The sequence below is a fragment of the Mobula hypostoma genome, chromosome 2, assembly GCF_963921235.1.
Source record: "Mobula hypostoma chromosome 2, sMobHyp1.1, whole genome shotgun sequence".
In the NCBI taxonomy this organism is placed as follows: Eukaryota; Metazoa; Chordata; class Chondrichthyes; order Myliobatiformes; family Myliobatidae; genus Mobula; species Mobula hypostoma.
This window is the reverse complement of record NC_086098.1, coordinates 36,947,903-36,973,743: the sequence shown is the minus strand read 5'-3', so window position 1 is coordinate 36,973,743 and position 25,841 is coordinate 36,947,903. Positions and strand designations below refer to the sequence as shown.

Here is a 25,841-nt window from a genome sequence, read left to right as displayed (position 1 = left end):
GATGGAGTTTAATGCTGAAAAATGTGAGGTGCTACATTTTGGTAGGACTAATCAAAATAGGACATACATGGTAAATGGTAGGGCATTGAAGAATGCTGTAGAACAGAGGGATCTAGGAATAATAGTGCATAGTTCCCTGAAGGTGGAATCTCATGTGGATAGGGTGGTGGAAGAAAGCTTTTGGTATGCTGGCCTTTATTAATCAGAGCATTGAGTATAGGAGTTGGGATGTAATGTTGAAATTGTATAAGGCATTGGTAAGGCCAAATTTGGAGTATTATGTACAGTTCTGATTACCGAATTTATAGGAAAGATGTCAATAAAATTGAGAGAGTACAGAGGAGGTTTACTAAAATGTTGCCTGGGTTTCATCTCCTAAGTTACAGAGAAAGGTTGAACAAGTTAGGTCTTTATTCTTTGGAGCGTAGAAGGTTGAGCGGGGACTTGATAGAGGTGTTTAAAATTATGAGGGGGATTGATAGAGTTGATGTGGATAGGCTTTTTTCCATTGAGAGTGGGGGAGATTCAAACAAGAGGACATGAGTTGAGAGTTAAAGGGCAAAAGTTTAGGGGTAACATGAGGGGAAACTTCTTTACTCAGAGAGTGGTAGCTGTGTGAAATGAGATTCCAGCAGAAGTGGTTGAGGCAGGTTCGATGTTGTCATTTAAAGTTAAATTGGATAGATATATGGACAGGAAGGGAATGGAGGGTTATGGACTGAGTGCAGGTCGGTGGGACTAGGTGAGAGTAGGAGATTGGCACAGACTAGAAGGGCTGAGATGGACTGTTTCCGTGCTGTAATTGTTATATGGTTATGGTTATATGGTTACAATGGCCTTTCATCTCCCAACTGGCCTGTCCTTGGGCGTGTCTATACTTTGCTAATAAAGGACTTGCTAAACTAGGATTGACAACCTCACTGTTTAATAATGTTTCAGATTGCACCGAGATGCTGCTACTACTGTTTTGATTCTGTCCTATTCTAGCACACTGGAAATGCCATTCAAAACAATAGGGAATGATCTCAGTATGAAAAAGTGCATTCTTTTCTGAAGGATTAGGTGGTGATTTCACCTATATACTGTCCAAGATAGCCACATCTCTGAAAGGTAGATTACTGACAAAGTCAATGAATATTAGGTGTGCTTCTCTCACCTTCTACCAGTGACCCAGGACTGCATCAGAATGCAATTCAAGTGATAAATAACAGGAAAATTACAATGAAGATAATTGAAAGTAAATCAAAAATATAATCTCTGCACCATGATCTAATTAATTAATTCTTTATTTAAATCCTTTCAGCTCTGTGTGCATCAATAATGTTGATAGCAATTCTATACACTAGGAGCAATCCAGTCTGTACTTAGTTGCTGATAATACACTCAGTGGCCACTTTATTAGGCATCTCCTTTACTGCTGTTGTAGCCCATCCAATTCAAGGTTTGACGTGTTGTGCATTCAGAGATGTTCTTCTGCACACCTTTATTGTAACACATGGTTAATGTCACCTTCCTGTTTGGTGGCCGCTCCCAGTCTGGCCACTCTCCTCTGACCCCTCACATTAACAAGGGGTTTTTACCTACAGAATGATGGTTCACTGGATGCTTTTTTAATTTCACACCATTCTCTATAATCTATAGAGACTGTTATGTGTGAAAATCCCAGGAGAACAGCAGTTTCTGAGATAATCAAACCACCCTGTCTGGCACCAATAATTATTCCATGGTTAAAGATCACATTTCTTCCCCATTCTGATGTTTGGTCTCAACAACCATTGAACCTCTTGACCATGTCTGCAGGCTTTTATGCATTAAGTTACTGCTATATGATTGGCTGATTGGATATTTGCATTAATGAGCCGGTATACAGGCATACCTAATAAAGTGGCAAATGAGTATTTCAAAAGAATAGAAAATAGTGGAAACACTTTGGTTACACTGAGTTTATTCTGTTCCTCTAGAAAGGCTAGATGTATATGATGCTAGACCTGCTGAGTATTTTTTTTACCATATTTTGTTTGTATTTTTAATTTCCAGCATTTTTCAATTTACAATTGGTAATACACTTTTTAAAAAAATATAGACTATTTAAAATCCTTAATGTAGAAGTCCACGGTGGGAACTGAATTTGTGTTTCTGGCCTGATACTCTAGGATTCTGGTTTAACAGAACAGTATAAATGAACTAACACCACCAATCCCAAACCTGGCAAGAAAGTGCATTACATTTGCGAATATCAGTACCCTAATTAAGCAAATTTAATCCTATGCCCCACTGAATCCAAAATAAATGCAAAGCTATACAACTAACTTTAAAACGATTGGGAGCTGGGAGTACATAAAGAAGTGAGTGACTATGTTTAACCTCTACAAAGTCATCAGAAATATATATAACAGCACAATATTGTGTGTAAAGTAGGAGTATCTGCTGAACACTGTCAGGAAGTTGGCAAAAACAAACAAACTGAGGAAATCACAATCTGTAGAAGAATGAAATCACCTTCCCAAAGCTGTAAACTTTGTGGTGCCACTGAAGGCCAGATGACTAAACTGTTTGCTTCATACAGAGGGTTTAAGTACTTTTCCAGCTCTTTTGGTCTATTCACCCAAGACCATAGAGAGACAGTTTTCTGCTGAAGCTTCAGTTTGCGCCTGGACCAATAAAGAAAAATAAATTTCAGCATCTTTCTGTGTAAGTAATCAAGTAATATAAATTCATATTTACCAGCACCTAGCTTAAAATAAACTTAGTTACTAATTTATCAAATAACACAAATCAAATTATTTGGTGCTCCAACATAATCTCACTCATATCGCAAGTCAGCACATCTTAAATCCGACATCTGAAACTGTTCTCTGTCACAACCTCTTATGGTTTGCATTTAAGTTACCAAAAACAATCTGGAGGCCTGGATGAACAATCCATAGAAATTCCTCAGAATTTTTTTTTCTTTTTCAATCTTTTTATTAAGTTTCAGGTTAATAAGCATAACAATAATAATGATACAAATAAATCGGGATCACATTAATAACAGTTAATGTATACAGACACAAATTCCAAGTAAGATATGTAATTTAAACCCCCCAATCTGTTAATAATTGAGCATGAAAAAGAATTTTTAAGCAAGAACCCCCTAAACTAAAAAAAAATTCCTCAGAATTTGGTACACCAATGGAAAGAAATAGCCTTGAGAGTTCTCAACAATGATTGTAGACTCACTGCATCAGGCCAAACATGAGCACATATACCTCCTGATTATCAATACAGTCCTTCCTCAACCAATGAGCTAGTGTTCCATGTTGGACAACACTTGGAAGCATGGAGCAGCAGAGGGATGAAAATGCATTGTTTACTACAAAGAATGGCTTGACAGACTCAATACTGGCCGACTCCTGAAGACCTTTGTTACCAATCAGAGTACAGTATGTAGCAAATAGCAAGCAAAACATCATAAGGGTTAAACCATCTTGACTTCATTCCACCTATAATGGATTTATCCATCTACAGAGGAAGGGATCACCATGTAATCTTGTGAAGATAAAGTCTCAGCATCATACTGAGAATGTTCTTCTGTTGCGCTATACTGAAATTGTACCAAATGGAATAGACTGAGAACGGATCTGGTCAAAAACGGGCATCCAGGATTGTTAACCATCAAAAGTAGCAGGAATGAATACCACCATAACCTGTATACTTCGATTCCTCACTACAACTTCTACCAAGTCCTCAGATCAGCCCTGGTTCAAAGGGGAGTGTAGAAAGACCAGCCCAGGGCAACACCAAGCTTACCTAAAAATGAGGATGTGACAGCTTATTGAACTGCCAATTGCAACCATATTTAAAATGAAAATTAAAAAGCTTCTACCTTAATCTTAAATGTATTTTCCCATCTTTACGTATAGCATGCATAACTACATTTTAGTTTACTTCCACTATGTGGGAGAATTCTTTAATGTGATTGCATGATAAGCCAATTTAAAAATCTTCCGCTGCAGCTGCAGGTCAGTGATTTTCTTGAGCTGAAGCCTGAGAGCAACTCACATGTGAGTGTTAGAGTGAGTTTTTGGGTAGATGATTTGTTTACACTTGAATGACTTTGGCCACCAGACTTCTATTTGACAAAGTACTGTGGATTGAGTCCACAACAATGCGCTTCCTAAAAGGGTGTGAATACCAGATGTTTCTGACGCCATAGTTTGACCTGATGCTGTAGTTTCGAAGACAGTATTATCTATACATTATAAATATTAATTGTCTTCTATGTTAGCACGGGAAATGCCAAATAAATGTATCGTAGACTTAACTTGCATTCCTAAAGACTGTGGATGCCAACCCAGACACGTTGGTGTCGGAAGGAAAGGATGGTGTGATATTTTGTATGTAGCTTCAATAGGAAGCATTGTCTATGCATTGTCTATAACTTTTTAAGTAGTGATTGCCTTTGTGTTTAGCATATAAATATCGAGCCCACATTGAGCTAGCAGACCTTTCTCCCGAAAGCGTCTCTGTATGATGCCTGCTTGTTGTGTCGAATAAAGAAGCTGCTTTGTATCTATCAGTGACCCTGTCTCTCCGCTGATTTCATCCATGCTACAACAGTGAGAAAAGGATGGCCAGACTAAACCAAATGCAAAATTGCTGTAGCCATCTGTTTGAGGTCAGCAACCAGTGCTGCTGCTGGATAAACAAGTGTAAAATCCAGGAGATTATGTCATAAAATTAGAGACTGATCTTAGCTGAAGATACATACACAACATGAAGATAATAAATATTACTTTTGATGGATTGCTAATTAGTGCAATTTTAGAATTTTCTTGGACATTTTAGGTAAATTAGTTTTATAGCAGCTTCTAAATCTCTAAAAAAAATGACTCCCTGTGGAGGAAGGAAATAATCACATTTTCTTCCTCTGGCCTCATAAACTTCAAAACCCAAAATCAGAGAGAAAATTTTGTGTGGTAAATGCTAATATTCATCACATTCCTCCTCTTTCTAAATAACTCAAAGAACTGAATCATATATTTACTGTTTTTATTGGAATACCATTTACTAGTAAGGGTAAAAACCTATCATAGTGCTTAGTCTAAAAATCTCCAGACCTGTGCCAATATTTCTAGTTCCAACTGTTGAAAAATTAGTCAGAAATACTAGAACTACTTCATCTGCTTAGGTTACATTGTAAGAGAAAAAAAAAACATTGCCCAAAGTTTAAGTAGATGTGATCTGTGATCTTGAATTTATAATATTCTAATTATCTCTGCTGCAAGATCAGGTTAATTGTGATTGAATGACCTGGAAAAGGAATCAAAATGCAATGTTTTCAAGTACAATGATCATGTGAAAAAACTATGTGGAAAGGAATGTGCCACCAGTAAAATAATATAGCTTTAAGAAAGGAATGGTGATATGGCAGGGTAATGGGATTGCAGAATTCTCTCAAAGAGGAAGGGTGAAATGGCCTTTCTCAATGCTGACAAGTTCAAGGATTTAATTTTATTTGCCTGACATACCACTGAATAAGATCACAGTTGATCCTTCACTTGAAAAGTATTTCCTCCCTTCGACTATGAAGTCTGTTCCTACATGGACTCCAGTAAATGGGACTGCAGAGATGTTCTTAACCCCAGCATTTGCCAAGCAACAAGGCCTTCAGACTTAATTGTGCCTGGAAATAAACATATTGTGTCTCTCCCAGTATACTGTTTCTCATTACCACTATATTCCTTTTCACTTCCCTAATTTAAATAACCTTCTATACTATAATAATTTGCTCAATTATACTCACAAGTCCAATTAACCTACTAACCAGAGTAGGTCTTTGGAACATGGAAGGAAACCGCAACACCCAGAAGAAACCCATACAGTCAAAGGGAGAATTGTATAAATTCCTTACAGAGGGCGATGGAATTGAACCTCAGTTGCTATTAGATTATGAAGACACGCAGTCCTCTTTTATTGTCATTTAGTAATGCATGCATTAAGAAATGATACAATATTTCCTCCGGTGTGATATCAAAACACAGGACAGACCAAGACTGAAAAAACTGACAAAACCATATAATTATAACATATAGTTACAACAGTGCAACAATACCATAACTTGATGAAGAAATCCATGAGCACAGTAAAAGTTCAAAGTCTCTGAAATGTCCCACATCTCACGCAGATGGGAGAAGGAAGAAAAACTCTCCCTGCCATGCCCGACCACAATCCATCTCTGAGTCATCCGAAAACTTCGAGCCTCCGAATCAGCTCTCTGACACCGAGCACTGAGCGCCATCTCTGTCCGAACGATTCGACCTCAATCTCGGTCGCCAACAGCAGGCAAAGCCGGGGATTTTGCGGCCTACCCGTTGAAAGATTCCCGGCCATGCAGTAACGACAGCAGCGAGCGAGCATTTCAGGAATTTTTCCAGATGTTCCTCTGTGCTTTCACATCCGTCTCCATCAAATCAGAATTGTCCACGGCCCCTATTTAATGGATATGATATCATTTTTCATCGGAGGGCTGCGCACGCGCAGTGCGCTGCTCTCTCTCCTCCCGCCATTTCCAGCATTGTGCCAATACGCTACAGTTACTACAATCAGGGAGTGTTGTGCTAAAATCATGCTCATCTGAAAGATGGCATCAAGGACAGTGCTATCCTCTCCTTCATGGGACTCAAGTTCAATTTCTTTACCAACTTCAAACCCTAACAAATTTCATCACTAAACCACAGGTAACACCTATTACAACTCCGGATAACTTACTTTTTTAAATGATTTGCCTAACATGCCTTAGTTAATATAGTGTCTACTACAATATGTAAATACTTACCATTAAAAACTACAGCTATCAAAAAACTACTCAAAACATTAATTAGTTGTGGCTACAAAAAAAACCCCGAATACTGCAAAGATACACTCATTTTGGGTCAACTTTAGAAAACCATACACATTAATGGTCACATCAGGATTAAAATGTAGTGTCTTTGGTAAACCCATGGACTGAATGCCATTATTACAACTCTGAAGCCTGAACTAAAGTGGTATCCAATCACTTTAAATACATCCAGGGGAGGAATGGATTATGTGCTAAGCTCAAGATAGAGTCAAGCATAGATAATAAATGTAATGTTAGCAATGATCACAATTCACAAAGAAAGAACCAAAAAGTGAAATGAGAACTGTAAAAGCCAAACCCACTCCACAAAGATACATTGATCACTTGGTCACCAACAATGGAGAAGTCGGACTTTCTTGTTCTCATAGTTAAAAGAATTATATGAAAATAGGAAATGGGACGATTGCAGGTTGAGGGGAAAAGCTACTCTTTGGGGAATGCAACAAATTATTTCTATCTCAAGGGCCACTCACCTTTCATTTTCATTGTTACCCAAGAAGGTCCCAAATTGGGAGGCATAAGCGTGTTCAAATAACACGATTAGGAACTGTTCATTAAACTCAAATGAACATGGAAATTGGTGCTGGATCTGCCAGCAGCAATCCAGAAAGAGGAGAAATGTAGGAGCTTCATTCTTCTGCTTGGAATTGGAATACGCAGACTGAGCACACCGTTGCTGGAATGGATGGCCAGCCTAAAACAAATAAGCAATATGAGTATAATTATTTCGGGTATTTAAAAAATCTTCCCTTCAATGCAGAAGGTGATAAGGACATCAAACAACCAACATTCACGAGAACAAAGTAGTAGTACAAATCAGGTCTGCCTTTCATAGACACATAGAAAACCCACAGCACAATACAGGCCCTTCGGCCCACAAAGCTGTGCCGAACATATCCTTAGCTTAAAAATTACCAAGGATTACCCATAGCCCTCTATTTTTCTGAGCTCCATGTACCTGTCCAGGAGTCTCTTAAAAGACCCTATCATATCTGCCTCCACCACCATCACTGGCAGCCCATTCCACACACTCACCACTCTCTGTGCACTCTCTGTGTAAAAAACTTACCCCTGACATCTCCTCTGGACCTACTTCCAAGCACCTTAAAACAGTGCCCTCTCGTGCTAGCTATTTCAGCCCTGGGAAAAAGCCTCTGACTATCCACATGATCAATGCCTCTCATCATCTTATACACCTCTATCATGTCACCTCTCATCCTCTGTCGCTCCAAGGGAAAAAGGCCAAGTTCACTCAACCTATTCTCATAAGGCATGTTCCCCAGTCCAGGCAACATCCTTGTAAATCTCCTCTGCACCCTTTCGATGGTTTCCACATCGTTCTACACTGAGGCGACCAGAACTGAGCACAGTACTCCAAGTGGGGTCTGACCAGGGTCCTATATAGCTGCAACTCTTGGCTCCTAAACTCAACCCCACAACTGATGAAGGCCAATGCACCGTATACCTTCTTAACCACAGAGTCAACCTGCGCAGCAGCTTTGCGTGTCCTATGGACTCGGACCCCAAGATCCCGCTGATCCTCCACACTGACAAGAGTCTTACCATTAATACTATATTCTGTCATATTTGACCTACCAAAATGAACCACCTCACACTTATCTGGGTTGAACTCCATCTGCCACTTCTCAGCCCATTTTTACATCCTATCAATGTCCCACTGTAACCTCTGACAGCCCTTCACACTATCCACAACACCTCCAACCTTTGTGTCATCAGCAAATTTACTAACCCATCCCTCCAATTCCTCACCCAGGTCATTTATAAAAATCACAAAGAGTAAGGGTCCCAGAACAGATCCCTGAGACACACCACCGGTGACTGACCTCCATGAAGAATATGACCCCTCTACAACCACTCTTTGCCTTCTGTGGGCAAGCCAGTTCTGGATCCACAAAGCAATGTCCCCTTGGATCCCATGCCTACTTACTTTCTCAATAAGCCTTGCATGGGGTACCTTGTCAAATGCCTTGCCGAAATCTATATACACTATATCTATTGCTGTACCTTCATCAGTGTGTTTAGTCACATCCTCAAAAAACTTCAATCAGGCTCGTAAGGTACAACCTGCCTCTCACAAAGCCATGCTGACTATTCCTAATCATATTATGGCTCTCCAAATGTTCATAAATCCTGCCTCTCAGGATCTTCTCCATCAACTGATCAACCACTGAAGAAGACTCACTGGTCTATAATTTCCTGGGCTATCTCTACACCCTTTGTTGAATAATAGAACAACATCCGCAACCCTCCAATCCTCCGGAACATCTCCCGTCCCCATTGATGATGCACCGATCATCGCCAGAGGCTCAGCAATCTCTTCCCTCACCTTCCACGGTAGCCTGGGATACATCACATCCATTCCTGGTGACTTACCCAACTTGATGCTTTCCATAAGCTCCAGCACATCCTCTTTTTTAATATCTACTTGCTCAAGCATTTCAGTCCTCTGTAAGTCATCCCAACAATTGTCAAGATCCTTTTCCGTAGTGAATAGTGAAGTGTTCATTAAGTATCTCTGCTGTCTCCTCCTGTTCCATACACACTTTTCCATTGTCACACTTGATTGGTCCTATTCTCTCACGTCTTATCCTCTTGCTCTTCACTTACTTGTAGAATGCCTTGGGGTTTTCCTTAATCCTGTCCGCCAAGGCCTTCTCATGACCCCTTCTGGCTCTCCTAATTTCATTCTTAAATTCATTCTTGCTAACATTATAATCTTCTAGATCTCTATCATTACACAGTATTTTGAACCTTTCGTAAGCTTTTCTTTTCTACTTGACTAGATTTACAACCGCCTTTGAACATTTGCCACATTTCTTCCATACATTTCCCTGAGAACATCTGTTTCGAATTTATGCTTCAAAGTTCTTGCCTGATAGCCTTATAATTCCCCTTACTCCAATTAAATGCTTTCCTAATTTGTCTGTTCCTATCCCTCTCCAATGCTATGGGAAAGGAGATAGAATTGTGATCACTATCTCTAAAATGCACTCCCACTGAGACACCTGACATCTGACCAGGTTCATTTCCCAATAAAGATAAGTACAGCCTCTCCTCTGGTTGGCTTATCTACATATTGTGTCAAGAAATCTTCCTGAACACACTTAAACTCCAATCCATCTAAACCCCTCACTCTAGGGACATGCCAATCGATATTTGGGAAATTAAAATCTCCTACCATGACAACCCCGTTATTATTACACCTTTCCAGAATCTGTCTCCCTATCTGCTCCCTTCCCTTCCGCTATCCCTATGTCACTCTGTCCCCTCCCCCAGCTGCCTACCACCTCCCTCTTGGTTCCGCCTCCTTCTACTACCCACTGTTTTCCCCTATTCTTTACCTTCCCCTCCCCCACCCCTTTATCTTTCCCCTTACTGGTTTTTCATCTGGAACCTACCAGCCTTCTCCTTCCCACCCTCCCCCCACCTTCTTTATAGGGCCTCTGCCCCTTCCCTCTACAGTCCTGACAAAGGGTTCCGGCCCGAAACGTCAACCCATCTTTTCCACGGATGCTGCCCGACCTGCTGTATTTAGCAGTTGTTGCTTTGGTAAAATAGTGCACAATAAAGCTGCATTTTTCACATTGTGGCAACGGCACATCAAAGATAGAAAAAGGCAAGCACCTTTTCCCCAGGGTAACGAAGGCTAATACAAGACATCACAATTTTAAGGTGACTGGAGGAAACTATAGGTGATGCCAGATAAAGGTAGGTTTCCTTCATTCTTTCTTTTTTAAACACAGAAGGGTAAGTATACAGATCTCAGTGCCGGGATGGTGGTAGAGACAGATACTTAAGGTTCATCTACAAGACTCATAGATAGGCATATGAATGAAAGAAATATGGAGGGCTATGTAGAAGTGAAAGTTGTCACTTATGCCGCTTGATTTTACTTTATAAGAGGTGATAGCATTCAAATGTTGTCACAACTATTAAGCGTCCTTTGTTTATTCAAGTTTAGTCCGGAATTGCCACTTCGCTCGTGATGGCTTTCCGGAGATTATACCTGGACCTCTTGTAGCTTTCTCGGTCACCATGAATAGCTCTGACCTGGCCCTCAAGACGATTGCGGATCTCATGGTTAATCCAGGGTTTCTGGTTGGGGAAGACTCTGAATGGTTTTGTGGGGACACACTTGTCTACAACTGCTTTAATAAAGTCTGTGACAACCATGGTGTATTCATTCAGATGAGTCCATGAACATGGCCCAGTCACCCCACTCGGAATGTAGCTGCTCCTCTCCCTCCCGCGACCTTTTATTTGTCCTAATCTCTGGACCTTTTCTCTTTAGCTTCAGCCTGAATGCAGGTAGAATGACAGCCAAGTAATCCGATTTATCAAAATGCAGTCTGGGCAAAGAATGGTAGGCCCTCTTTATCTTAGTATAACAGTGATGGGACCTTTGATGCTACTGGTTATATGCTGATGGTAGTTTGGCAGGATTTTCTTCAAACAAGCCTGGCTGACGTTGCTTTGATTTGAAATGCGTCAATATGGACTGTTCTGTGTTTGAAGATGCATCATGCAGTATCTCAAGCACTTGAATATTTTTGGCCACTGGTGGTATGTAAACTGTGGCCAGGACTCTGGAGAACTTCCAAGTTAAATAGAATGGATGACATTTGACTATTAAGTGTTTAAGGTTTGTGTACACCAATTCAACAAAACTGCCGGATCATACCACCACTGAGAGTTTACTATGAAACATACACCTCCACCTTTTGCCTTTTCCAAATCAAAAGAATGGTTCATCCTGTGAAATGTGGAATCTGTAGGTCTCATCGCCATATCTGGCATGCTGGGAGTAAGCCATGTCTCCGTCACACATACAACACAACATTTTCTCATTCCCTTCATATACAGCAATCTTTCCCTCAGGTCCTCAGTTTTGTTCTCTAGTGATGGCACATTTGTTAAGAAGATGCTCGGGTTGGGGGTGGGGGGTGGGGGGTGGTGGTTGTGGTCTCATTCCTCTGTTTTGGCCTGGAGTGACCCCACTCCTGCCTCGCTTCCAGCCATGGTGATGAACCATCATCTGCTTAAAGGTGCTGTACCTGCTAGCTTGAGAGTCATCCACAGAGTCCATCAGAAGATCATGAAATATGCAGTTCATTAAGTCAATTTAACAGTACATTGCTTAAAAGGGAGTAACATGATGCAGATTGCAGTTAGAGTAATTCAAAGAGTTATATTTAGAGGTATTGTATAAAGCCTGCAGAACATCACCGTAGTTCACTGGCGCCATCTTTCCCATATGACTTTGGATTATGGGAGGAAATCAGAGCACCCGAAGGAAACCCACGAGGTCACGGGCAGAATATACAAAGTCCCTACAGATGGCACTGGTATTGAACTCTGGAATCCTCAAGCTGTAATAGTGTCATGTTAACCATTACGCTATTGTAGCATCCTACTGTGAATGCCCACAAGAAAATGAATCTCAGGGTAATATATGGTGACATACATGTACTTTGATAATAAAATTTGCTCTAATTTCATTTCAACAATGGGCTGTTTCTATTGTTCTCACTGTGCTCTTTCTTGCATCATTTATGTTTTTCTTGGGAATGTTCTGTATCCGATGCTACGTGTGTGCGATGCTATTTCAAATGTATTTTAATGCAACTCTGCTTACATGTACAGTTGCAAGGAAAAGCTTATGAACCTTTGCAATTACCTGGTTTTCTGCATAAATTACTCATAAAATGTGGTCATAAAGTACTCATAAGATTACTCACCAAGTGTTTCCTGTAGCCGCTGATCAGACTTGTACAGCAGTGAGGAGGAATTTTAGACCATTCCTCCATATGAAACTGTTTCAGTTCATCAGTATTTCTGCGTTACCTTGCATGAACAGCTCTTTCAATTCGGTTAAGGTCTGGACTCTGACTTGGCCATTCCAAAACACAAATTTTCTTCCTTTTAAGCCAATCTGTTGTTGATTTACTCGTGTATCAGATCATTGTCTTGTTGCATCGTCCAACTTCTATTAAGCTTCAGGTGTCAGACCACTACCCTGACATTCTCCTGTAAAATGTCTTGTTACAATTTTGAATTTGTTGCACCCTCAACGATTGCAAGCTGTCCAGGCCCTGGAGGCAGCAAAGCAGCTCCAAACCATGTTGCTCCTTCCACCATGCTTCACAGTTGGGATGAGGTTTTGATGTTGGTGTGCAGTACCCTTTTTCCTCCAAACATAGCGGTATGTACTTCTGCCAAAAAGTTCATCTTTGTCTCGTCGGTCCACAGAATGTTGTCTCAGAAGCATTGTGGAACATCCAGGGGTCTTTTGCAAACTTGAGACATGCAGCAAAGTTTTTTTTGGAGAGCCGTGGTTTCCTCTGTGGTGTCCTTCCATGAACACCATTTAGTTCAGTGTTTTTCTTATAGTGGACACATGAGCAGAGACTTTAGCAAGTTCTACAGGTTTCTGCAGGTCTTTTGCTGTTACTTTTGGGTTCTTTCCCACTTCCTTTACGAATGCACATTGTGCACTTGGTGTGAACTTTTCAGGATGTCCATTCCTAAGGCGAGTAGCAACAGTACGGAATTTCCTTCATTTGTAGACAATTCTCTTACCATGGACTGATGAACATTCAGGTCTTTAGAAACGCTTTTGTAACCTTTTCCAGCTTTATGCATCTCAACAATACTTCTAAGGTCCTCTGAAAGTTGTTTTGATTGAGGCATGATTCACATAAACAGATCTTTCTTGAAAAGAGCAGGCTCTGTTAGTAACCCGACTTTTGTGTGTCTTTTATAGGGCAGATGAAGATCAGATCACATTTTATGAGTCATCAATGCAGAAAATCAGGTAACTGCAAAGGGTTCACAAACTTTTTCTTGCAACTGTACGTACGTATGACACTAACCTTAACTTTCACTTACTTTCTCTCACTTCCTTCAACTGCAACCAAATCATAGCAACAATATTAAACATATTTATATTGTGGCTACATCTTTTAAAAGAATAATTCCATATTAATGAGCAAAAGCAGCCAAATTAGATCCATTATACCTGCAACCATTCACGTTCTATTAAGGCTTCAAATCCATTAATTGTTCTTGATTGTGGATCTAGGATAATGTGGGCAAGAGAGGTGACTTGCAAGGTGGAGTCAATGCCTTCACTGCCATGAACCAATACAGATGCACCTTCTCTAAAACAGGAGAAACAGAAAGAATTATTTGAAAAAAAAAGTAGGTTGTACTATGAATAACCTCAAGAAAAATACAAATTTGAACTCTATGGATCACCAAGCGCCCCAAAAAATTACTTCTCCCAATGTTACAATTCCAAATAAAATGTTTTTGTTGTTAAAGCTTTATCTTAGTCTCTACTAGTATTGATTGCAAACAAAATGAGAAATTCAAATCATAAACAAGCAATTCTGCAGATTGTGTAAATATATCTGTAACCCTAAAGTCTTTATGAATTTGTAACTTCTGTAAAATGTAAAGTGACAAAATGGAACCCACAAAATCCCAAGGTGTTTTGCTGGTTTGAATGCAAGGCTTACAAGTCTGTTTGTGTGTTTTATGATAAGAAGCTGTATGTGTGTATGTGTTTTATAATAGGAAAGTGTGTGTGTGTTATATAAGAAGCTGCATGTTTTTTTTATGACAGGGGAAGTTTTGATAATAGAGGTAAACAGACACAGTTTCTAACGAACAAATGCCAGAATAAGACAATGGAGGAATGTTATGCACTGGAGCATCCCAATTCCTCGTCTCTCTAAAAAGTATAAAAGTGCTTTGTTTATGATATACAGCAGCTCGCAACTATTCTCCAACAGGGCGAAGAGACAATTTCGAACGAAGCTGGAGGCTATATCAGATGCACAGCAACTCTGGTAGGGAATGCAAGATATTACTTCCTACAAAGCGAAACCCAACAGCATGAATGGCAGCGATGCTTCACTACCAGATGAACTCAACACCTTCTATGCCTGCTTTGAAAGGGAGAACACAACTACAGCTGTGAAGATCCCTGCTGCACCTGATGACCCTGTGATCTCCATCTCAGAGGCCGATGTTAGGCTGTCTTTAAAGAGAGTGAACCCTCACAAGGCAGAAAGTCCCGATGGAGTACCTGATAAAGCTCTGAAAACCTGTGCCAACCAACTAGCGGGAGTATTCAAGGACATTTTCAATCTCTCACTGCTACTGGCAGAAGTTCCCACTTGCTTCAAAAAGGCAACAATTATACCAGTGCCAAAGAAGAATAATGTGGGCTGCCTTAATGACTATTGCCCAGTAGCACAAACATCGACAGTGATGAAATGCTTTGAGAGGCTGGTTATGATTAGACTGAACTCCTGCCTCAGCAAGGACCTGGACCCTTTACAAATTTGCCAATTGCCACAATAGGTCAATGGCAGATGTAATCTCAATGGCATTCTACACGGCTTTAGACCACCTGGACAACACAAACACCTACTTCAGGATGCTGTTCATCAACTATAGCTCAGCATTTAATATCATCATTCCCACAATCCTGATTAAGGAGTTGCAGAACCTGGGTCTCTGTACCTCCCTCTGTAATTGGATCCTTAACTTCCTAACCAGAAGACCACAGTCTGTGCAGGTTGGTGATAACATATCTTCCTCGCTGACGATCAACACTGGCACACCTCAGGGGTGTGTACTTAGCCCACTGCTCTACTCTCTGTATACACATGACTATGTGGCTAGGCATAGCTCAAATACCATCTACAAATTTGCTGACAATGCAACCATTGTTGGTAGAATCTCAGGTGGTGACGAGAGGGCATACAGGAGTGAGATATGCCAGTTTGTGGAATGGTGCCACAGCAACAACCTGGCACCCACTGTCAGTAAGACGAAAGAGCTGATTGTGGACTTCAGAAAGGGTAAGACGAAGGAACATGTACCAATCCTCATAGCGGGATCAGAAGTGGAGAGAGTGAGCAGCTTCAAGTTCCTGGGTGTCAAGATCTCTGAGGATCTAACCTGGTCCCAACATATTGATGTAGTCATAAAGAAAGCAAGACAGCGGCTATAATTCATTGGGAATTTGAAGAGATTTGGCACGTCAACAAGTACACTCAAACACTTTATAGTTGTACTGTGGAGAGCATTCTGACAGGCTGCATCACTGTCTGGTATGGAAGGGGTACTGCACAGGACCGAAAGAAGCTGTAGAAGGTTGTAAATCTAGTCAACTCCATTTTGGGCACTAGCCTACAAAGTACCCAGGGCATCTTTAGGGACTGGTGTCTCAGAAAGGCAGCATCCATTATTAAGGACCTCCAGCACCCAGGGCATACCCTTTTCTCACTGTTACTATCACGTAGGAGAGACACAAGCCTGAAGGCACACACTCAGCGATTCAGGAACAGCTTCTTCCCCTCTGCTATCCGATTCCTAAATGGACATTGAACCCATGGACACTACCTCACTTTTTTTTTAATATACAGTACTTCTGTTTTTGCACATTTTAAAAAATTTAATCAATATATGTAATTGATTTACCTGTTTATTTATTATTGTTTTATTTGATTTATTATTTTTTCTCTCTCTGCTAGATTATGTATTGCATTGAACTGCTGCTAAGTTAACAAATTTCACGACACATGCCAGTGATAATAAACCTGATTCTGATTCTGATTCTGACATTATGTCTGGAGGTAGCTTCCCTTATAAAGTAAAGGCATCTGTTAGTCTTGCAAGACCATGGATCTGCGCCTGGAAAGTCTTCACTCTCCAGGGCGCAGGCCTGGGCAAGGTTGTATGGAAGACCAGCAGTTGCCCATGCTGCAAGTCTCCCCTCTCCACGACACCAATGTTGTCCAAGGGAAGGGCATTAGAACCCATACAGTTTGGCACCGGTGTCGTCGCAGAGCAATGTGTGATTAAGTGCCTTGCTCAAGGACACAACACATTGCCTCCGCTGGGGCTCGAACTCACGACCTTCAGGTCACTAGTCCAATGCCTTAACCACTTGGCCACGTGCCTTACAAGTGAATAATAAATGTGCTATAATGTGATCCACTCTGAATTTGCTGTAGTCTTTTTCCTGTATATTAGGAGACTTAGCTGAATGGTATACAACAAGATGCTAGAAATGCAAATAATATTTTCAGTATTGGATTTCATAAACTCAAATTATAACCTGGCAATAACTACTGCAAGACCTACAAGGCAGTTTTTGAATAATTAACTAAGTTAGGGGTAGTAACATGTATTTTTAAACATTTTGCAGATAAACGAGTATTGGAAAGCAAATACACTGATAATTTATGAGAATGAGGAAAAACAGTTTTTAGTCAGAATCACTGGAGAAAGTCATGTATTAAGAACAGTTATAGAACATAAGCAAATTTATCAACTGATGGTTCCAATTTAAAGCATGATAATAAATGTTTGTCTGGTATCAAAAAGCTTTGTTATAAACAAGAAAACTGTAGATGCTGAAGATCTGAAACAACAAAAGGTACTGGTACAGGTTAGTGATGCATTGGCAATATTAGGAAACAGAGATGCAAGTTAACTTTCTGTCAGAGAGAAGGTGGGAAGGGATATGTGCAACAAATGCAGTACGTTGGTAGGATCTGTTGGTAGCTAGATTTAATGAGTAGGATAAAAACAAACCAATAAAAAAAGCAGAAAATGGAAAATGCTGGAAAAACAAGTCAGATAGCATCAGTAGAAAGAGAAACAGTTAACATTTCAGACAAATAGCAGAACTGAGAATGAGAAAAATAGCTTTGTTTAGCTCACAGCAGAATGGGTGAAACCAAGAGAAACAATGAAACCAAGTCGAATCAAATCAAATCAAGCAACACACACAAAATGCTGGTGGAACTCAGCAGGCCAGGCAGCATTCATGGAAAAGAGCATAGTCTATGTTTTGGGCTGAGACCCTTCAGCAGATTTTCTCTTGTTTGAAATCAAATCAAGTCTACTTATCATTCAAGCCATACATAAGATATAGCTGAACGACACAAGCCAAGCCAAGGTGTAAAACATACAAAATAGCAAGTAAACATTCAAAAATAGCAAGTATCATGATTCAAAATATCAAGTAAAAAAGCATATTCACTGGAAAAAAAACATATATAGTCCAAGACCCTAAGCGACAATGTCCAACAATCTCCTGGCAATGTACAGATGCATGCACTCCAGCACACACTCCAGCGTGTGTTGTGAGTGTTGCTTTGAGTTTTTCACCTGGAACCTACCAGTCTTCTCCTTCCCACCCTCCTCCCACCTTCTTTATAGGTCCTCTGCCCCTTCCCTCTTCAGTCCTGACGAAGGGTTCTGGTCTGAAACGTTGACTGATCGTTTCCAAGGATGCTGCCCGACCTGCTGAGTTCCTCCAGCATGTTGTGAGTGTTGCTTTGACCCCAGCATCTGCAGATTATTTTGTGTTTAAGTTTAGAAAAGAAGTGTTTTATTTGGAAGAATGATGAAAGGAATATGACATGAGGATATATGCATAGAAATCCAAAATGGAACATTTTGTTTCTATTAATCCACTGAGTAGTTGTGATCCGAAATGCACCGCTTGAAAAGGTTGTGGTATTAATCAATGGCTGAAAATACAAGGACAATTTTGCTACAGGAGTAAGTTCCTAGCACGATGTGAGTGTTTCATTCCATGCCTTTGTGAAACAAGGTCTTACCTGTCAATACACTGTGCAGCTAGGCAAGCAGTGGTTAATATTTCCTTTATGTGTGACAACCAGCTAGAAGCCTCCAATTTGCTCAGCCACCTATCCATGTTGTGGGACTGGTCGTTAGAAGCTTCAACCAGTTTAATTAAACTTTCCTGAAGAATGTGGTACCTAATTAAAAGAAACAGAACATGTAACCATGAAAGATTCTTGTACTTAGGATATATAACAGCAACATGGAAGGCTTTCAATGATCTGTGTAACCAAATATTTTTGCACAGTCGTAGAACAATCAACAATATGGATACACTATACTTGCTTCATTTTGTGGTGCAAGACCCCTACTCTAACATGTAACACTGCTAGACATTAGGACTTCCACTTTTCCCCTTAAATAATACAAAATTTCAGGGCCGGAGTAAGTGTCAGCCTTTATTTTTGCACGATGGAGACATAAAGAGACTACAGATGCTAGAATCTGGAGCAACAATCTGCTGAAGGAATTCAGCAGGTCCAGCAGATCTCCAACACATTGCTTGTTACTTTATTTTTACAGTTTTAAAATTTTAAGTGTCATCATCTTTCGACAGATACTTAGCAGATATGGTTTGGCTTCTGGCTAATGCTACCTTAGATCTAGTCCTGTGCAATGAGACAGGTAAGATTAACGATCTTGTAGTCAGAGATCCTCTTGGAAAGAGTGTTCACAGTATGATTGAATTTCGCATACAGATGGAGGATGAAATAGATCTAAACTAGTGTATTATGCTTGAACAAGGGAGACTACAATGGGGTGAGGGAGGAGTTGGCTAATGTGGATTGGGAGCACATGCTGTTTGGTAGGACAATTGAGGAACAGTGGAATACTTTCAAAGAGATTTTTCACAGTGCACAACAAAAGTATATTCCAGTCAAAAGTAAGGACAGTAAGTGTGGGGCGAGCCAGCCTTGGATAACTAAGGAAACAAAAGATAGTATCAAATTAAAGGTGTGTGGCGCGTGGCCAAGTGGTTAGGGCATTGGCCTAGCGATCTGAAGGTCGTGGATTCAAGCCTCAGCTCAGGCAGCGTGTGTGTCCTTGAGCAAGGCACTTAACCACACAATGCTCCAGTCTACCCAGCTGAGAATGGGTACCCGCAAAAATGCTGGGGGTTAACCTCGTGATAGACTGGTGTCCTATCTGGTGGGGTGGGGTGGGGTGGGAGTCTCCAACTCTCAGTCGCTTCACACCACGGAAACCAGCATAAGCACTGGCTTGAAGGGCCACAAGGCTCGTAACAGACTTTAATCAAATTAAAAGCTCGTGCACAAAGTCGCAAAGAGTAGTGGGAGACTGGAGGACTGGGAAAACTTTAAAAAGTAACAAAGAACAACTAAACAAGAAATAAGGAAAAGGAAGATAGAGTATGAAAGTAAATTAGCACAAAATATAAAAACAGATACCAAAAGTTTTTATAAATATATAAAGCAGAAGAGGGTGGCTAAAGTCAACGTAGGTCCCTTGGAAGAAGAGAAGGGGAAGTTGATATTAGGTGATAAGGAAATGGCTGAGGCATTGAACGATTATTTTGTGTTGGTCTTCACGGTGGAGGACACATCATATGTTATGGACAAAATGGGAGGTGAGGACATCGATAAAATCACTGTCACTAAAGAGATAGTGATGAGCAAACTAGAGGGCCTGAAGGTAGGTAAGTCCCCTGGTCCTGATGGGATGCATCCCAGGGTGCTGAGGGAATTGGCGGAGGTTATAGTAGACGCGTTGGTAATCATTTACGAAAATTCTCTTGACTCTGAGCAGGTCCCCGCAGATTGGAAGACAGCAAATGTCACGCCACATTTTTAAAAAAAGGATGTAGGCAAAAGTCGGGCAACTATAGGCCAGTTAGCTTAACATCTGTAGTCGGGAAAGTGCTTGAAGCTGTCATTAAGGAAGAAATAGTGAAACATTTAGAAAGGAGTGGTTCCATTAGACAGACGCAGCATGGATTCAGAAAAGGCAGGTCCTGTTTGACAAATTTACTGGAGTTCTATGAGGACATAATGAGTACAGTGGATAGAGGGGAACAGGTGGATGTCGTATATGTGGATTTCCAGAAGGCGTTCAATAAGGTGCCGCACAAGAGACTTAGAAATAAGATACGGATGCATGGGGTCGGAGGAACTATATTGGCATGGATAGTGGATTGGTTAACCAATAGAAGGCAGAGAGTTGGTATAAATGGGTGTTTCTCCATTTGGCAGTCAGTGGTGAGTGGGGTGCTGCAGGGGTTGGTGCTGGGCCCGTGGCTGTTTACCACTTGCATTGTTGATTTGGAAGCAAAATTTGCTGATGACACTAAACTGAGTGGAAAAGCAAATTGTACAGAGGATGTGGAGAGTCTGCAGAGGGATACAGATAGGTTAAGAGAGTGGGCCAAGGTCTGGCAGATGGAATACAATGTTGGTAAGTGCAAGATCATCCACTTTGGAAGGAATAACAGAACAGCAGATTATTATTTAAGTGGTGAAAGATTGCAGCATGCTGTTGTGCTGAGGGACTTGGGAGTGCTTGTGCATGAATCACAAAAAGTTGGCTTACAGGTACAACAGGTCATTAAGAAGGTAAACGGAATGTTGGCTTTCATTGCTAGAGGGATTGAATTCAAGAGCAGGATGGTCATGCTGCAACTATACAGGGTACTGGTGAGGCCGCACCTGGAGTACTGTGTGCAGTTCTGGTCTCCATACTTGAGGAACTCCATACTTGATGTCTATCCCAGCATGTGAAGACAGACTCCGGCGGATTGAGCGGACGAGACCAATGGAAGGTCCAACGGTCAAGAAGGCGGTCTCTGCAAGCGTCGTGGAACGTGTAGAGCAGGACAAGACACAGAAGATGTCCTGGTCATCCACTGCGCCTAGTCCCATCTCCAGCCGTCTAGACTCTGTCTTGCTACTGGATCCAGATTGGAATTGGGAAGAGAGAGTGAGGCTGACGCTGCGCAACTCTCCCTCACTTAAATCCAAATCACGCGCTAGTCTCGACACCATCATAATGGTGTCGAGGTCCTCATCGACATCAATGATGGACGAACAACTTGAGGAAGGATAAACTGGCTTTGGAGGCAGTGCAGAGGAGGTTCACCAGGTTAATTCCAGAGATGAAGGGATTAACCTATGAGGAGAGATTGAGTTGCCTGGGACTATATTCTCTGGAATTCACAAGAATGAGAGGGGATCTTACAGAAACATACAAGATTTTGAAAGGGATAGATAAGATAGAAGTAGGAAAGTTGTTTCCATTGGTAGATGAGACTAGAACTAGGGGGCATTGCCTCAAGATTCAGGGGAGAAGATTTAGGACGGAGATGAGGAGAAACTGTTTTTCCCAGAGAGTGGTGAATTTGTGGAATTCTTTGCCCAGGGGAGCAGTTGAGGCCTCTTCACTAAATATATTTAGGATACAGTTAGATAGATTTTTACATAGTAGGGGAATTAAGGGTTATGGGGAAAAGGAAGGTAGATGGAATTGAGTTTATGGACAAATCAGCCATGATCTTATTGAATGGCGGGGCAGGATCGATGGGCCTGATGGCCTACTCCTGCTCCTATTTCTTATGTTCTTATGAAAACCTATAATACTAGGTTTCAATACTGCAAAAGCATCCTTTTTTATTACTAAGTGTAACCAGATTTTTTAAAAAAAATGCAAGCATTGTTTGAGCAGCAAAGGAGGAATTTTGCTTGCAATAAGTACAGTCAAACTCTGAGAACCATCTGGAAATCTCGAAGGCTCAGCAGGCAGTTTACAGTGCTCCTCCTAAACCACATTCTACCCTACCAAATCACATCCATGCAGTTCTGTTTCAGATCTCGATTCCTTTTCACTATTTTACAGTATAGGTTATTTCAGCCATGCCATTGGTTTTCTTTCATGTCTTCCTTTCAGCTGAAAGGCAACAGTTTTCCATGCTTTGTACAGCATAGTGAGAAATCTCTTCTCCTATCTACCTTACATTTGCCTATTGGCCCAAATGTATCCAGTGTGAGGGAGTGATGTTATGTATTAGAATGACATTGGGAAGCCAGTGTAATACCCTGGGAAGGTTTCACTGCTAATGTAATGGTCTTTCTGTAGAAGCAGTGTTTGGGTTACGGTTAGAGATAACGGGAGTTTTGGAATGTGAGCTGTCCAATGAGGGGAGTGTGTTTTCGTGCTGCGTGCTTGATACTGAGGTGATCTGGGTCCTTTGTTCAACGGGAGATAGAGAGAGAAGACACCAGAAAGGAGAGGTTGTAGACACCAGAAAGGAGTGGACGGAGTGGGGCCAGGAGTCAACAAAGCCAAGGGAGTCAATGGAGGATCGACAAAAGGGAATCCGTAAGCTCCAACTACTGCACATTAGACAGTGTCATTAAAATGGGCCCTTTTCTTTTTGTTTTTCTTTACCAACCCTTTAGTCAACTTAAGAATTATAAAGCTAAATCGTTTAATTGCATATGGTATTCTGTCTGTTATTTCGTGGTACTGATTGGTAACACATCACACGGCATCCACACAAACAGGAGGTTTGCACCTCAATCTTACACGTCTGGAGGAACCAGAGATCGTCCTGCCTAGACTTACACAGCCGACAACAAAACCTTAGTATTCACAATTATTAGAAATTATTATACTTACTAATTTATATGGGATATAAATTATAACGGGAGATAGAAAAGGAACGTAATAAGGGCAAAATTACAATCGTCGGGATTTCAATATGCAGGTTGATTAGAAAAATCAGGTTGGTGCTAGATCCCAAGAGAAGAAATCTGTAGAATGCCCATGAGGTGACTCTTTAGAGTAGAGTGTGGTGGAGCTCACCAGGGGAAAGGCAATTCTGGATTGGGTGTTGTGTAATGAACCAGATTTGATCAGGGAGCTCTTAGGATACAGTGCTCATAATTTGATAGAAGTCAGCCTACAGTTTGAGAGGGAGAAGATAAAATCAGATATATCAGTATTACAGTAGAGTAAAGGGAATGAAAGAAGCATGAGAGAGGAGCTGGCCAAAGGTATTGTAAGGAGACACTAGCAGGGATGATGGCAGAACAGCATTGGCTACAGTTACTTTGGACAATATAAAAGGCATGGGATGCCAAAGATGAAGACATCATTCTAAGGGGAGGACAAGGCAACTGTGGCTATCAAAGGAAGTCAAAGACAACATTAAAGCTCAAGAAAGGGTATAAAATGTAGCAAAAATTAGTGGGAAGTTAGTGGATGAGGAAGCTTTCAGAAACCAACAGAAGGCAACTAAAAAAGCCATAAAGAAAGGAAATTATGGAATACGAAGGAAAACTAGCTAATAATATAAAACAGTATACCAAGATATTTTTCAGATATATAAAGAGTAAAAGAGAGGTAAGAGTGGATATCGGACTGCTGGTAGATGACACTGAAGGAGGTAGTAATGGGAGACAACTAAATGGTAGACAAAGTGAGTAAGTATTTTGCATTAGTCTTCACTGTGAAAGACACGAGCAGTGTGCCAGAAATTCGAGAGCGTCAAGGGCAACAATGAGTGTAGCTGCTATAACTAAGGAGGTGGTGTTTGGGAAGCTGAAAGGTCTGAAAGTAAATTAAGTCACATGGGCTACAAAGAGATAGCTGAGGAGATTGGGGAGGCATTAATAATCTTTCAAGAATCACTAGATTCTGGAATGGTTCTGATTGGAAATGCCACTCCATTCTTCATGAAGGGAGGGAGGCAGAAGAAAAGAAAATACAGGCCAGTTATCTTGACTTCAGTGGTTGGGAAGATGTTGGAGCGTATTATCAAGGATGAGATTTTGGGATACATAGAGGCACATGATAAAGTCAAAATCAGCCTGGTTTCCTCAAGCGGAAAATCTTGCTTGACAAATCTGTTGGAATTCTTTGAAGAACAGGGTAGACAAAGGAGAATCAGTGGTTGTTGTTTACTTGGATTTTTGAAGGCCTTTGATAAACTGCTGTACAGGAGGCTGCTTAACAAGATAAGAGCCCGTGGTACTACAGGAAAGATACTAGTGTGGATAGAAGATTGGCTCACTGGCAGGAAGCAAAGAGTCAGAATGGCGGTGACTAGCAGCATTCCACAGTGGTTGCTGCAGGGACTGCTTCTTTTCACAATATCTGTCAATGATTTGGATGAAAGAATTGATGGCTTTGTAGCCACGTTTGCAGATGAGGGCTAGAGGGGCAAGTAATGCTGAGGCAGCAGAGAGTCTGTAGAAGGACTTAGATGGGTTGGGAGAAGGGGCAAAGAAGTGGCAGAATGAATATAATATAGGGAATTGTATGGTCATGAATGTATGGTCAGTAGAACAATAACAGTAATAATAATAAATATAATATTAATAATAAAAATAAAGAATAGTAATATACAGAATAATTTACCAATGTGCAGTACTGTGCAATAATAATGTACAAAATAATAAAACAGATATTTTCTCGTTTGCTGTTCTGTGATGCATGTTCTCCTGTCGCACAGAGATGAACTGTTGTATATGCTTATTGCATTTGGTAGGAAAGATTTTCTGTAAGATTCCTTGTGCTGGTGGAGCTGAATGAGTCTGTTTGTAAGGGTGCTCCGCTGCTTATTCAGTAGATCATGGAGAGGATGTGCCTGATTGTCCATAACAGTTTGTTTAGTGACCTCCTTCCCACCACTAACTCAAAAGAGTTTACGTTGTAGCCAAGGGCGGATCCAGCCTTTTTGATCAGTTTATTTAGCCTTTTTGCGTCGTCAGCTCTGATGCTGCTCCGCCAACATAAAGCTGTACAGAAGACTGCACTCGCTACAACAGACTGGTAAAAGTTTTCCAACATCCTGCTGCACACATTGAAGGATCTCAGCTTCCTAGAAAAATAGTGGCATTGTGTATTTTCTAAACAGGGAGAGAATTCAAGAACCAGAGGCGGAAAGGGACTTGAGTCCTTGTACAGGATTCCCTAAAGGTTAACTTGCAGGTTGTGTGGGTGGTAAGGAATAAAAATGCAATGTTACCATTCCATTTTGAAAGGACAAGAACACAAGAGCAAGGTTGTAATTGTGAGGCTTTACAACACATTGGTTAGACCACACTTGGAGAAGTGTCAGCAGTTTTAGAAACATAGAAAACCTACGGCACAATACAAAGCTGTGCCGAACATGTCCTTACCTTAGAAATTACCTAGGGTTACCCAGAGCCCTCCATTTTTCTGAGCTCCGTGTACCTGTCCAGGAGTCTCTTAAAAGACCCTATCATATCCACCTCCACCACCGTCGCCGTCAGCCCATTCCACGTAC

General features: G+C 40.9%; 1 protein-coding gene across 2 annotated transcripts in view; it reads right to left on the bottom strand.

The window, feature by feature from the left end:
- mtmr9 (myotubularin related protein 9) overlaps nt 1-25,841 on the bottom strand; it is a 119,965-nt gene that overhangs the window by 4,043 nt on the left and 90,081 nt on the right. Inside the window, exons 6-9 of one of the 2 annotated variants that reach the window (XM_063035583.1) lie at nt 18,553-18,714; nt 13,923-14,064; nt 7,357-7,577; nt 2,500-2,651 (exon numbers count right to left, since the gene is read on the bottom strand). In XM_063035583.1, coding sequence (XP_062891653.1) covers nt 2,500-2,651; nt 7,357-7,577; nt 13,923-14,064; nt 18,553-18,714 — 677 coding nt within the window. Of the gene's footprint in view, nt 1-2,499; nt 2,652-2,709; nt 6,472-7,356; nt 7,578-13,922; nt 14,065-18,552; nt 18,715-25,841 lie in introns of those variants that run through there. The other variant, XM_063035590.1, reaches the window with a different exon arrangement.